General features: G+C 37.7%; 1 protein-coding gene across 1 annotated transcript; it reads right to left on the bottom strand.

The window, feature by feature from the left end:
- Nucleotides 1-11,248: 11,248 nt before the first annotated feature.
- On the bottom strand, nucleotides 11,249-12,540 carry LOC147543314 (uncharacterized). Its single transcript, XM_086636371.1, has one exon. The coding sequence runs from the start codon at nucleotides 12,406-12,408 to the stop codon at nucleotides 11,488-11,490; it is 921 nt and encodes a 306-aa protein (XP_086492497.1). The 5' UTR covers nucleotides 12,409-12,540; the 3' UTR covers nucleotides 11,249-11,487.
- Between the last annotated feature and the right edge of the window lie 620 nt (nucleotides 12,541-13,160).

Raw genomic sequence — 13,160 nt, forward strand, 5'->3', positions numbered from 1 at the left:
TTCGGAGTAAAGCGGACGAAGGCCCTACCCTTTGACTCCGTCGTTCCGGGTGAGTGAACTACTTCACTGATCATACCTTATGACTCTTGGTTGATAGATTTCATTAATGAATGACTAATCTATCCTTTTGCCTCGAGTATCCAAGACTCTCTTGCTGATCTCGTTGAGTAGAACCATTTAGACGTGTAGGCCTCTTCTATAGACCTACCCGCATTGTCCCAAGGTAGAGGAGGTACTCTGCGAAGGCCGACCCACCTTCCTCGAACAAGGGCGCAACGAGTGTCTTAATCTGGATAGGCGATTACTCAAGATTACTTTTGGGGACTTTTACGCTAGTCTGGCGTTTGTTATAGTGAACTATTTAGCCTAACTAACATCCACGACATAAAGCGTAAATAAGTAAGTAAATGCGCGCGAGAAAGTAAATCAAGCAGACATGGATCCTAGTATGGCCCCTAACCTAGAAGATCTAATCACCCTTGGTTTTCTTCTTGTTTCGCCTTTTGGTTCGTCTTAGATCGCCATCTTTGAACCTCCATTGATTTCTCCCACTCGCCTTTGGATTTCATCCTCGAGTTTCTTCAATGGACTCATAGACCCTAAACTCTAATTACAAGACTCTAACGATTCGCAGATCGTATAAACTTGAAATTAAAATTAATTACAAAGCATGCACCCATCCGTGCTTAAAACAAGAATAAAGAAATAAATCTATGGCCATACTAGTTTCCCGCATTCACATCACATGCAATCATATAATATATCAAGGCTAAGAATTATATATGCATGATTATCTTGGGAGATACTTTTGTTGACATCACATGTCACATTACGGACCTTAAGTCTAAATTCGAAGAATTCTACTAATGGTGCTTTCCGGTTTTATCTTTTATGATTTCTAAACTCATCTTTAAGAAAAACTCCGTTTTGGGCTCGAGAAAGCCCGGGTCAATTTCGGAAAAAATATTAGTTCGATTCTTAATGATTTCATAAATCAATTTAAAGAGAAATCCGTTTTGGGCTATTGGATGGCCCGGATTGATTTTGGAATTATTTGGTTGGAATCGGAAAAATTTTTGGCAAAAACTCCCACTCGAATGATGGTCCCTTTTCGTGGTCCGAAAAGCCTCGAAAAAGCCCGGGACAAGTCCTAGACAAGTCCCGGCCCAAGCCCAAAAAGGGCTCGGACAAGGTCCGGACATAGCACGGCCCATAGGGCCGGCATGTCCTGGCCGAGGCCTATCAAGGCCTGGTCTCGTCCTGGCCGGAGCCAGGACGCTAGTCCATGTACAGACGTGTCTGGTACTGGACCGGACCAGCACTTGGTGTCTCGGACTCTCCCAGAACCTCCCAGACGCATCTCCAAGACGCGTCTGGTCGAGTGCTCTGGACGCGTCCTAGACGCGTCCAGGAAGCTCCTTCGCAGCTGCTGGTCGCGTCTTCAAGACGCGTCCTTAGTAGCTGCTCTGGACGCGTCTCAAAGACGCGTCCAGAAGCTTCTGTCGCAGCTGCTGGTCGCGTCTTCAAGACGCGTCTCAGCAGCTGCTTTGGACGCGTCCAGAGGTCGCATCCAGGAGCTTCTGGTCCGGCCAGGAAGCTTCCTGGCCGGACACTAGGGTTTTTCAAAACCCTAGTTTCCAAAAAGAAAAAATTTTTTTTTTTTTTTTTTCTTATGCAACTCTAAGTTGCTATTTTCAATTTTTAAAACTTTTCTTAAATTTTTGAAATTCCTTTTAGAACACTTCTAAAAAAATTTTAAAACTTTTAGAAACTTTTAAATTTTTCCAAATTTGTTTTGAGAGCTTCCTAAAGTCAAAACTACTATTTTTAGAACATTTCTAAAATTCTAAAATTCCAAAATTTTGTTTTTCAAAAGTTTCCAAAACTTAAAAACAACTCTTAATCAAACCAATTTTGGATCAAAATCTAGGTTTTTGAAATTTTCAAAGAACAATTTTGAAATCAATTTTGAAAAATCTTTGAATCCAATTCAAAATTAATCAAATTTTATGTTTTAAAATCTTTTTAAACATAACTATCAATTTAATCAAGCATGGATTAGTTTGAAATTCAATCAAATTGAGACTTTTAAAACACTTTTAATCATCAATGTGATTCTCAATTTGAAAATTTATTGAATCCCATCAAATTATGAGTTAAAAATACCTTTTTAAAAACACCTTTTAAAATACTTTTATAAACTCAATTTTCAAACTATCAAGCATATAAATTAGTTCGATTCTTAGCAAAAACTAGTTAATAGCAAGAGGCTCTGGTACCACTGTAGGGATTTACACCCTTCTACTAGTGTTTATAGCGGAAATATGACATCTAATGTCTACACTAGTATTCCCAGGATCACATGCAAAACTAGTAATTAATCTAATGGAGATAGTAGATTACCTTAATCGCTTTTCCCTCGAATTAGTTGAATTGATTGAAGAAGACCAAGAGCTTCAAGTGTAGCTCCTCTACTTGGGACACGAGCAATCAATTTGATCTCCCACCTTGTTGTATAGCTAGCACACCAATGGTGGTTGGAAAAGAAGAACACCTTCTTCTTTGACTAGATTGATAGTAATGGGAATTAGCTCACTTTCTCCTCTCTACTTGATGTGGTAGAGTAAGAAAGCTTAGAGAGAAATTCCACACCTTATTCTCTGCCCTAAGAGTGTTTATATAGAACCCTAATAAGAATCCACCTCCTTTTAGGTTTCCTAAAACACCCTTTAGAATAAGATTTAGGGAAATAGTCGAAAATAGCAACTATTGGTATTTTCTCAATTCCCTAAGGAGGAGGTGTCCAAACACCACGAAAATTGGCAGATATAATGTTTATTATATCAGCAACTAACCCTCCAAAATTCAGCCCAATCCGAGTCCTAGAAGTACCCGAACCGGTCTAGGCCCAAAAACCCTGTTTTTGGCCTTTTTGTACTATCTTTGCCTAATTCCTTTTAGGCCTATGAGATATGTTTATGGGACACTCCCATGACTATATCTCACTCCCACTAGTCATATCCTAGATCAATTTGTCACTCTTATGTGTAACCCGTTGTAGGATCCGATCGAAGTTAGCCGCGAATTACTTCGTAATTCGACGATCATAGTTGGTCTCTAGCTACAACTCTACGATCCCTAAATCAATCGGACTTGATGATCTTCCACATCAATTGTCCTATCCGAAAAATTGTTCGCATTGTCACCTTGGTCGAAGGACATCTCCTTCAACTCCTTCAGGTCTTCAAATAAACGATCACAACTTGATAATGCTACCACTTTTACGAGGTTTAAAGGCAAAATTTCACAAGATAACAGGTATTGGGGAGCTCAACTATATGCAGATAATCAACTAATTTGGCTTGAGACGTTAGCAGATAATGAAGAATTTCGTTATGATCCTTCATCGAGTGATCATAACACAAAGACTGGAGATCATCCCACTTGCGATGTTGACTTTGAATTAGCTTTTGTATTTTATATTTACCCTACTGAAATCTTCTCCGGTAGACAGTTTAAATTCAATCAAATTCATCATGAAAGCAATCTATCAACATCATCGTCGTCTGAAGATTACTGGATGAAGACGAAACGTTTCCTGCTCAAAGATCTGATTACGAACACTGATGCCAATGATAGTTATGTTTTGTTATCTTCTCCATCAACAATTTCTTCATCACAGTATATTACTAAGAAGTCAATTGTAAATTCAGTGGAGAGGGGGGAAAACAACTGAAACTATTACAAAGATGCCTACATGCAAAGTAATTGGCAGAGAATCATCATCATCTTCAATGGCTTCATTACATGAAAGTCTCTTGAGAAACAGGGAATTAATGAAAGGAGGTGGATGGAGCTTCACCTTACCACACGGGAGGCCAAACATGGTAATATTAATTGGTGTCTCTAACGTGTTCGAGAAAATGCTCCTTAGAAAAATCAATGGGATACTTGCTAAATTAACAGAAAAGAGTAATGTGAAGAAAAAGAAAAGTATCTCACCACCAGTTCACTTTTTAGCTTTTGGTGAACACGAAATCGTGATTTATTGGAAGATGATTTTGGAGGTCCGATTTTTCAAAGAGGATATTTTGGTATGTGCAATCTTCTTCATCCCACTAAAAGATGACGGCCGATGTCACAATTTGTTGGATGTTTCTTCACTACTATGGATTTTACGAATCTCGTCGTGTCAAGGGGTCCGGATTATATTGGGTTCGTTAGTCCATCATTGTCTTCTACCAATTGTCTGCAAATTTCGTTCGAAGTGGGAATTACGGATCGCCATGGCAGAATTCAGAGTATACGGGTGGCTCACATTGTTTCCTTCATCGAAACGGTTCGGGACGAACCTTCTAGGGAAAGGGGAGCTGATGCAGGCGCATACGGGTTAAGGCCGCAAACCCACGCGCCCTTGCCCTAGTCGGCCACGTTAGTGGTCCTAGTTAGTTTAGGATTAGGAAATTACCTTATGTTGGTATTTCTATTATTTAGGAGTTTCTATGTTTTAAGTATCTTTAATATTTAGGAATCCTAGTTTGAGTCTATCTAAGAAAGTCTATTATCCTATAAAAGGAGGTCTAGTCTATTTTGATATTCAGATTGAAGAGAAAAACCATTGAAGTTAATTAAGTTTTAGTTTATTTATCGTTTTCTTTACCGTTCTTCGTTTATTTTATTGTTCTTATTTTAATTCCGCTGCGTCTACATCACCTTCCCTTTCAGTCGGAGCTTCATGGGCGTTGCCCCGTTCCCCGATCAAATGTTTGGATGCGAGCTATACTCCGGGAGGAGCCGAACGGGCGTATGGCCTTGCCTTGCCATTTGACCTCTCTAGAGAATAAAAATAGTTTTTTTTTGTTGAACTATAAAAATAGTTAATATTGGATATCAAATTCCATAACTATTGGCCTAGAAGCATACTAATTGAACTTGTAATTGACTATCTAGAAAAAAAAATGAAACTATAGAGTATTGAACTCATGATCTCAACCTTGTAAAGTAAAGTGTTTACCAACTAATTAAACTACAAACAAATTCTTAGAGGTGATTTATACTTTCAAGCATGTATACCTAAATTAGTTTTTCTTTTTACTGCTCAAGTATACTTAAATTAGTTATTTGAGGGACCTCGATTGTTCAATTATTTTTTGTTGTTTGAGATGGCACATTTAGTTATTCGAGGCACCCCCTTCTCTCAAGCCCCTGCATGTATATATATTTATGAATTGGCGTGTGGGGTCATCTCATGCAATCAAACCATATCAAATGTCCTCATTTGTCGATTATCGCCTAGATGATAACCTGAAGGATGTGTCATGCACAAGAAGAAAAATATAATACAAATAAATTATTCCTTCAAGTCATTAACTATTTAATACTTTCTAGTGCAAATTACCTTTGGATGAAAGAAACTCAACTTGAGCCCGCAATAATCTAACATATCCATTGTTTTCCGGTTTTTGGTCTATTTCATGATAAACGATATGGATAAATGATGACATACAAAGTAATCATCCAGATTAATGTGTATAGAACCTAGATGATTCTAGGTTTCCAAGAAGTTCATAATCTTTTTTTGTTGATGAAATCATCTTTTTATGTAGTACACCCCGAAACTAAACACTCAAGTGGGATTGATATTCGACCGCCGATAAATGAATTATAAAATTTAAGATGGGGCAAATTACTTGTGAGGGAAAAATCCTCACAACATATATACTCTTATGTTGTTCCTACTTGAGTCTAATGTGGAACTAAAATATGCATAATACATTGGGATTTGATCATATGTCTAAAATATTGAAGGGGATATGCCTACTTTTAGGATAACAAAGTTGCTTACCTATGCAGCCTTTTACAAGAATTATATTATTGTAAATCCTCTTATAAATTACTCATAAAGATAAACACTTTTTGGTGCAAATTGCTTACTCTAGTTGCCATTTTAATTGAGATGTGGAAAAAAATAGTTGTTTGAAAGTTAGAGGTTAAGAGAAGGTAAGCACAACTTGGATGTTATGTAAGAGATGATATTACTAGCTAGTTCTAGGTAAACTATTAAAAGAAGATTTAAGTGTTCAAAAACTAAATATATCATTATCATTTTAAAAAATTACCCTCGTACAAAATGGTGATTTCGCTCAATGTTGATTACAACTTATTTGAAGTAAGAATAAATGAGAACACTTAGCCTTGTCAAGAGTCAAAATTTAAATGAAAAAAATGCTTAGTTCCATCTTACCCTAAAGTAAAATGGAAAAAAAGAAAGGAATCGTGGTCGATTAACAATTGACTTGGTCATTTAGGTTCAAATATAATACTAAATCCCACTTAGGAAGAAGAGTACTTGTAAGAATTTTAAAAAGAATTATCTTATCCTCATGTAGATTAGAAAACAAATAAAGAGTTTTTAAAACCCAAATGAGCTTCAAGCCAAGTCAAGAAAGCCAAATTGAACACCTTAAGTAAAAAAAAAGAACCAAAAAAGCAAACAAAGATAATAAAAGAAAAGAGCAAAACCTGAAAGAAAGAAAAAAAAGTCTGCAGTGGAAATTGAGTGTTTGGTTGATTGCCATGATCCACTTTTTCAATTTTTGTCTTTTAATCTTTTTATACCTCCCTTACCCCATTAATGAAAGGGACATTTTTTTTTTTGTTTCTCACTCTCTTCTCTTCTGCAATTTGTGTGGTTGCCTTCCCAACTTTTCCCCCAAGCAATTTGTCTTTGTTCTCCTCCCACATAAATTTTGGAACATAATGTATTCTAGCTCAAACTATTTTAGTTTTTACTAATTTATAATACCACGTCAGAAAATCTCAAATAATTTTACTCTCACCGGCGTAAAAAAACCAAAACTACAACAGTGATAGAAGAACCCCCGGGTGACTCTCTCGACGACCGTCTTCTAATAAGACAAGGTGGTCTTTTTGCTCAAAGAAAAGATACACCAAGGAGTCGCCAAAGGAGTTATTTTATCATTAAAAATATGATATGAAGACTCAAGGGGTGTGAAGTGGCTTGGAGGACATAACATTGCTAAATATGGGAAGTTCTATAGGCACCATCCAAATTTCCACGTCCTAAGCGCAAGCTAGAGCCCGAGTCCAAGCAGCCGCACCAAAGTGATGATTGGTTTGGGCTTGACAAGAGAGGTTGTGCCACAGACCTGCCTTTGCTGAAAGTATGATTTTCAGTCAGATAGACGTATAGTGCTTCACTTTGATTTGAGAAGCAAACCACCCTTCAGCCAGTATAACCTGAACTCAGTTTCGACCTTGAGCTCCAGGGAACGCTGATAAGTTGATCCTACAAGTGAACAATCAATATAAAGAATACGGGAGGTTCTATATATAGCCAAGTCAAGTGATAGTGTTGGGCTTAGCAACTCGATTATCATAAACACTGTTCATATTATGATGTTTGTGACAATGCAAGTCAAGTGAGTCGAGTAATTGTGATGTTTGTATATTTCTAAACAAACCCGTTTATCATCCGTTGTTTCTTTATCTAAAAGTTCTATGTTTTGTTGAAGAGACAAGTTAATAAATTTTGTTTTTGGGCACCACCGAATTTTTCAAAATACTCTTCAAATCCAATTTTTGATTGGGACTCATTTTTCAGTGACGCTAATGCACCTCTCTTATCTATGAAATTTCTTCTAACCTTAAATGATGATGACGAAAAGTGGTATTCTTGGTTATCTTCTTCGTGGCGAAGATCCATGGTTAGATGGTGAATTTCTCTTGTGTGATTGAAATAACATAACATGTGAAAAAATTTAAAAACCACTCCAGCGCTCAATTAGGACACGGGCATGTGGGCCTGGCCTTCGGTTAGACCCAAGTCCGACCTGACAAGGTCAAACCAAGGGTTGGGCTAGACTCGTCCCATATTCGACCAAGGCCATGTTAAGGCATGGCCGAAGGCTTGAAGCAAGGGCCCGGCCATGTGAAGGCCTGATCGAGGGCCTAGAGCAAGAGTCCAGCCAGAGGGGCTGGCCAAAATTATAAGACCAGAGACTTTCAGAAAGAATTCGTATGTATAAACAATTAATACCTGATACAAATAGTTCAGATACATGAATAGATCGATTATTCAATTGTGTGGTTAAGTAAAGAAATCCAATCAGGAAATCTTATTTCAAATTAAAAAGAAAAATTTTGGTAGAATGAAATTTATGGAAATACTAATAATCTGACATGACGTGGGTGAGTGTTTGAGTCAGGGATATATAAATTAACAAAACCATGTACATGTTGGGCTTCGGCTTATTTGTCAAAAGAAGCGACAATATCGAGAACCTCTAAGACTTGGGTCATCATAACTAAACTCGAAAAATGAGTTCGCAAGGGAAATGGCTTATATTATAGAACCTAAGTGATTGGCTAGAATTCTTCATGAAAATTGAAGCTTACCATTAACTAAAATGATTCAAGCACTCCTATCTCATCTACTTAGTCAAGACAGGACTTCATTGAAATCTAAAGTACACCACAAGCTCAAAAGATTGTTTTACTAAACTCTTTAAGTCTTATCCCTATTGCGCAAATAAACATTGAAAGCAGACTTCAATGACAATGTCAATGATGTCTTAAACACTTGATTATGGACAAACGTTATTCAAACTATATGAATCTCATGCTTGACAATAGACCGTGAAACTTTTCTTTCGGAGGTAGAACAACAATAAGAAAACCCTACAACCTCAACCATATAACAGAGAGGACAGAACAATCAATGAGTACGCAACAAGACAAATATATTCGATATAAAGAAGCGAAAATTGGGGCAGAAATAAAATATGCAAGGCCATAGAACTAAACCATTCGTAATAAACAAAAGGACCCATCCAAGAAAGCTAAATCATATCGTTAATAAAATTAAGTTGGTGTCTCAAGCAAACCATATAATCTTAAGTATACCATGAACAACCAAAAGAAAACCCAAAGGCTACTAGAGATGCAAAGCCTAGTCCATTGAAGCACTTTAGTGGGCCGATCAAAGATTGATTTTTAATTGGTCAATAACTACTTGGGCCTTTCAAACAAAAAAAAACTACTTGGGCCAAAATTCAAATCTACGTATCTCTTTTTTCTTCGACTTGCTATAAGCTACAGGTTTTGCAAATTCAAAAAATATTGTTTTTTCTTTTTCTCCAACTTTTTGTTGTTTCGAATTTTTCGCAAATTCAGTTTGCCAATATGACAAACTCGGTTTGCAAATCCTTGTTGTTCTCGATAAAAAGAGTAGATGTACACACTGCATTAGCAAATAGATTTTTCGCAAGGGGTTGGAGGGATTCCCTCGTCTTTTTCCGTTTCTTTGGACTTTTCCAATAGGTCGCAATTTTAGAGATTGGTCTACATGAGCAACATGTTATCTATGTCGCGCTTCTTCTCTTCTTTCAAGTGTGTGATATCTGCCGCTTCATCTTCTTCTACAGACATTGAGCTCATGGTGAAATGAGCGGTATATTTCGCGAAGAATCTGTGTTGAAAGGTTCGAGGTATCGAAGGTTGAATATTTTGCTAGAGTAGACCCTCCTAACGCCAAACTGGTGATGTCTAAAAATGGTTTCACGATATCACTCAGATAAAGAAGAGTTAACCAACCAAACAATGAACCCTTGTATTTTGAGGGACAAAGCTGCAAAAAAAACTCAAAACCTCTCAGATGCTCAAATCTGTAGGGCATTTTTGCATTTAAACAATTGAACTCAAAGTTGGAGTGTAGAAACCTCGATGATTGATTAGGCGAACCTGATATGTTTATATAGGCTCGGTTGGCCATTAAGATGATCGACTGAGATGATGCGGTTATGCAGCATCGGCGTAGATGAAACCACGCTTTGACGATCGTCAAAAGGAATTCTTCCCTTGATTGCATATCTTTTGGATTTGATAAATCTTCCTTGGTGATTCACGAATCGTATATAAAAATATGGTTTTTGGCAAGTTTTCGCTTTTCACGTCACCTAGCTTTGTTCAAGCTTTCCTTAGAACTTAGATGAACTGAGTTTGCTTGGTTGATTTCTCTGTCACAGACCTCAATTCAGGTCAGGGCTTAGGTTAGGTAAACTGTGACTCTAATCCACCTTCTCGTACCTTGAGGCAAGACGGGCTTAATGGGTCGAGCTGATTTCTGCAGACCTCCCTTACTTTTCTAAGACCCAGAGCAGAGCCTTAACCAGTGGTGACCTCGTTTGTTTTAGAGTCATGGTAGGGCTTAAGACGCCTATGATTCTCCTTCAGACCCTTCCCCCGAGGGCTGAGAATTTTGCCCATAAGTCCAAACCCGCCCACGGGCACCCGAGCACAACGAGGATCATGGACGCCCGCGCCTGTCTCAAACCCAACCTGCCCAGCCCCCCAAGTTTTGGTGGGCGAGCATGGGTTAAAACCTCTACTCGCACACCCGTCCATGCCCGCACCCACTTAACGTCACGCAATGATAACCAACCAAATTACATCCCAACCATCCATGTTACTAGGCCTAGTTGAGATGGTAAACAATATGTTTAAGGGCACTCACACAAACCCAATGCACTGCTTTGCAATTGTCCATGAGAATTCCTAGTAGGTTACTGAAGTAGGGTTTGACTTTGAGGGAGCAAGGAGATGGATAAGTTTATATTATATCTCATGAGAATTCTTCATTAGTTTTCAATGTGAGATTAAATTCTTAAAAGGAACGACACAAATAACGTCTAGTTTTAATCCTACACTGTCTCTTTAATATTCAGAAAGGTGTTTGGAAACTTCATAAAAGAAGAGGAAGTGAGTTTTTTCAAGTCATGAGCTTACCGCCGCCCATACCCGAGCTTCTTAATGGGCGAGTAATGGGCAAAGCGAATTTCAAAATTGCCCGCCCATTAACCCGTTTACCCTAAGCCATTGAAGTTTGGTGGCCGGCCCGCCCGGCCCGATGCTTCAAGTGCCCATGGACACCCATACCCGCCCAATTCCCCCAGTTTTGGACTTAGGTGACCAAGCTTTTTCGGATTCGCCTCCCTGATTACTTGGATTTCGACTAATTTATTTCTCAATCGTCGGGTTGACTTATTGACTTGGTCAAAGTTGATCATTATTTGATCCCACCGGCCACATCATGAAGAAGATAGAAAAATCAATTACACTACTACTTAACAACACAAATTCCTCTCAAAATAAAGAAGAGAACATTGTATGAAGGAAGATGAATCACAAACAAAATGTGTCACAATTGGTACTAAATATAAACAACCCATCCAACAAAACAAAAATCATATTATTATTTTAATAGAGGTTGCATCACAAGCAAACCATACACTTTTCAACAAAACAAAAAAAAAGCAAAGCATATACTGTTAACTATACCTTTAGCAACCCAAATAAAACCTAGAATTCAAATGTGAACCTATAAAACTATTGAAAACATGTAAGAGATTGTAAACAATAAACCTATCCTACAATTTGTACAACTTTTTCCAAGAAAAAGTGTATCTACTAAGACATAAGATCATCGGTTGCGAATTCACACCGACAAAGCGGGCAAGTATTTTGCATATTAAGCCATGGCAAGATGCAATTACCATGAAAGTAATGAGAGCAAGGTAAAGATGTCACCTTTTCCATTAGGTTGAATTCATCAGTGCAAACAGCACAAATGTTATTCTTATGAATATCTTCTTTAGTTAATCCGATCGATGGAAGATTCCGTATAAATGTTGAAGCAGCAGGTCTACTAATGTTGGGATTGTTGGGATTATCTTCTCCAAACACTACTTGGAATGATTCTATTTGTACCAACTCTTGTAAATCTGAGATGAATATGTCTTCTTGAATCTCTCCTTGATTTGATTCTAAATCAACTGCTTGTATTTCTGAATCAAAGTCTCCTTCTACCATAATTATTTCGTCGTCTGATATAATGAATGAGTCATTATTTGGATCAATATCCTCTTCCATTCTAGTAGTCATCCGAGATTCCAATTCCTCATACCGTAGATATGCTCTTAAAGAGGAATAATGACTAGATGGAAAAAAACCATCATACCATGGTTCCTCTTGTCTAAACCCTAACCCTAGACTTGTATTAACATTACCAATCTGAGAATTTTCATGACTTGGTGAACTAGGGGTAGCAACAGAAGTGGAGTCATTAAGTTCACTGTTTTGAGAAACTTCATCGTGATGTTGGTTTTGATGGGAAGCCTCGTGGTGGTGGTGGTGGTGGTGGTGGTAGTGGTGGTGGTGGTGGTGGTGGTGGTGGTGGGTTAAGGGAAAAGGAATATAATCTTGATTTAAATCAATAGAACGTAAAGAAGAAGAAGAAATATTCATACCAAGGCAGGGATCGTTAAGGGCAGTGAGTTCAACATCTTCGTGTAACGGTGGGAGATTAAGGTCAAAATTCCTAGCCGCCATTGATGAACAAAATCAAGTTCTTCTCTTCTGGTTTCTCTCTCTAGAAAGAAACTATGGTTCCTCTGTCTCTTCGTCTCTCTCATATAAATAGAGCACGGATAAATAAACAGACTCGGATTCACTCCGGCAGTTCCCCTCAAGACTTCAGATTTTGTGAGTGTCGTTAAGAATTATGCGACAGCGTTGACCTAGCTACTGCAATTGACCTTTTTTTTTTTTTTTTGATGAAGGACTGCAATTGACCTTGGTCAATAGAAATTTGTTTATTACATGTCGGATTTCGAAAATTATATCGAAAAGGGTTGGGGAAAGCAAAATCGAACATTATCTTTTGCAACTTGATTTAGCAAAACAGGTTTTCATTATTTTCCTAACAAGATTACTTTTAATCATTAAAAGAACTTGATTTGCTAAATCGATGTTTTCGCTAAATTGAACATTATCTTTTGTAACTTCGGTTTGCAAATCCTACAAACAAGATTTATAAATGCAAATTGGGTTAACAAATCGAACAAACCCAGTTTTGCAAAATCGTGCGAACTCAAATTGCAACAACAAATTCGGTTTGTAAAATCAAGTGGGCTCAATTTGCAAAAATTGGTCAGCTTTGATAAGTCAATAAGTTTTAAAGATTGACGTGAGTGTTACGTGTTGAATACCTGCACGACGCACGAGCAAACCTCTGATAGGCTAACGTAGGAATGGACTCGAAAGACTTTTGAAACCTAAGCCCAACTCTATCCAGAGAAATT

The sequence above is a fragment of the Eschscholzia californica genome, unplaced genomic scaffold, assembly GCF_041429995.1.
Source record: "Eschscholzia californica isolate CP2 unplaced genomic scaffold, dmEscCali1.0.p SCAF_4, whole genome shotgun sequence".
In the NCBI taxonomy this organism is placed as follows: domain Eukaryota; kingdom Viridiplantae; phylum Streptophyta; class Magnoliopsida; order Ranunculales; family Papaveraceae; genus Eschscholzia; species Eschscholzia californica.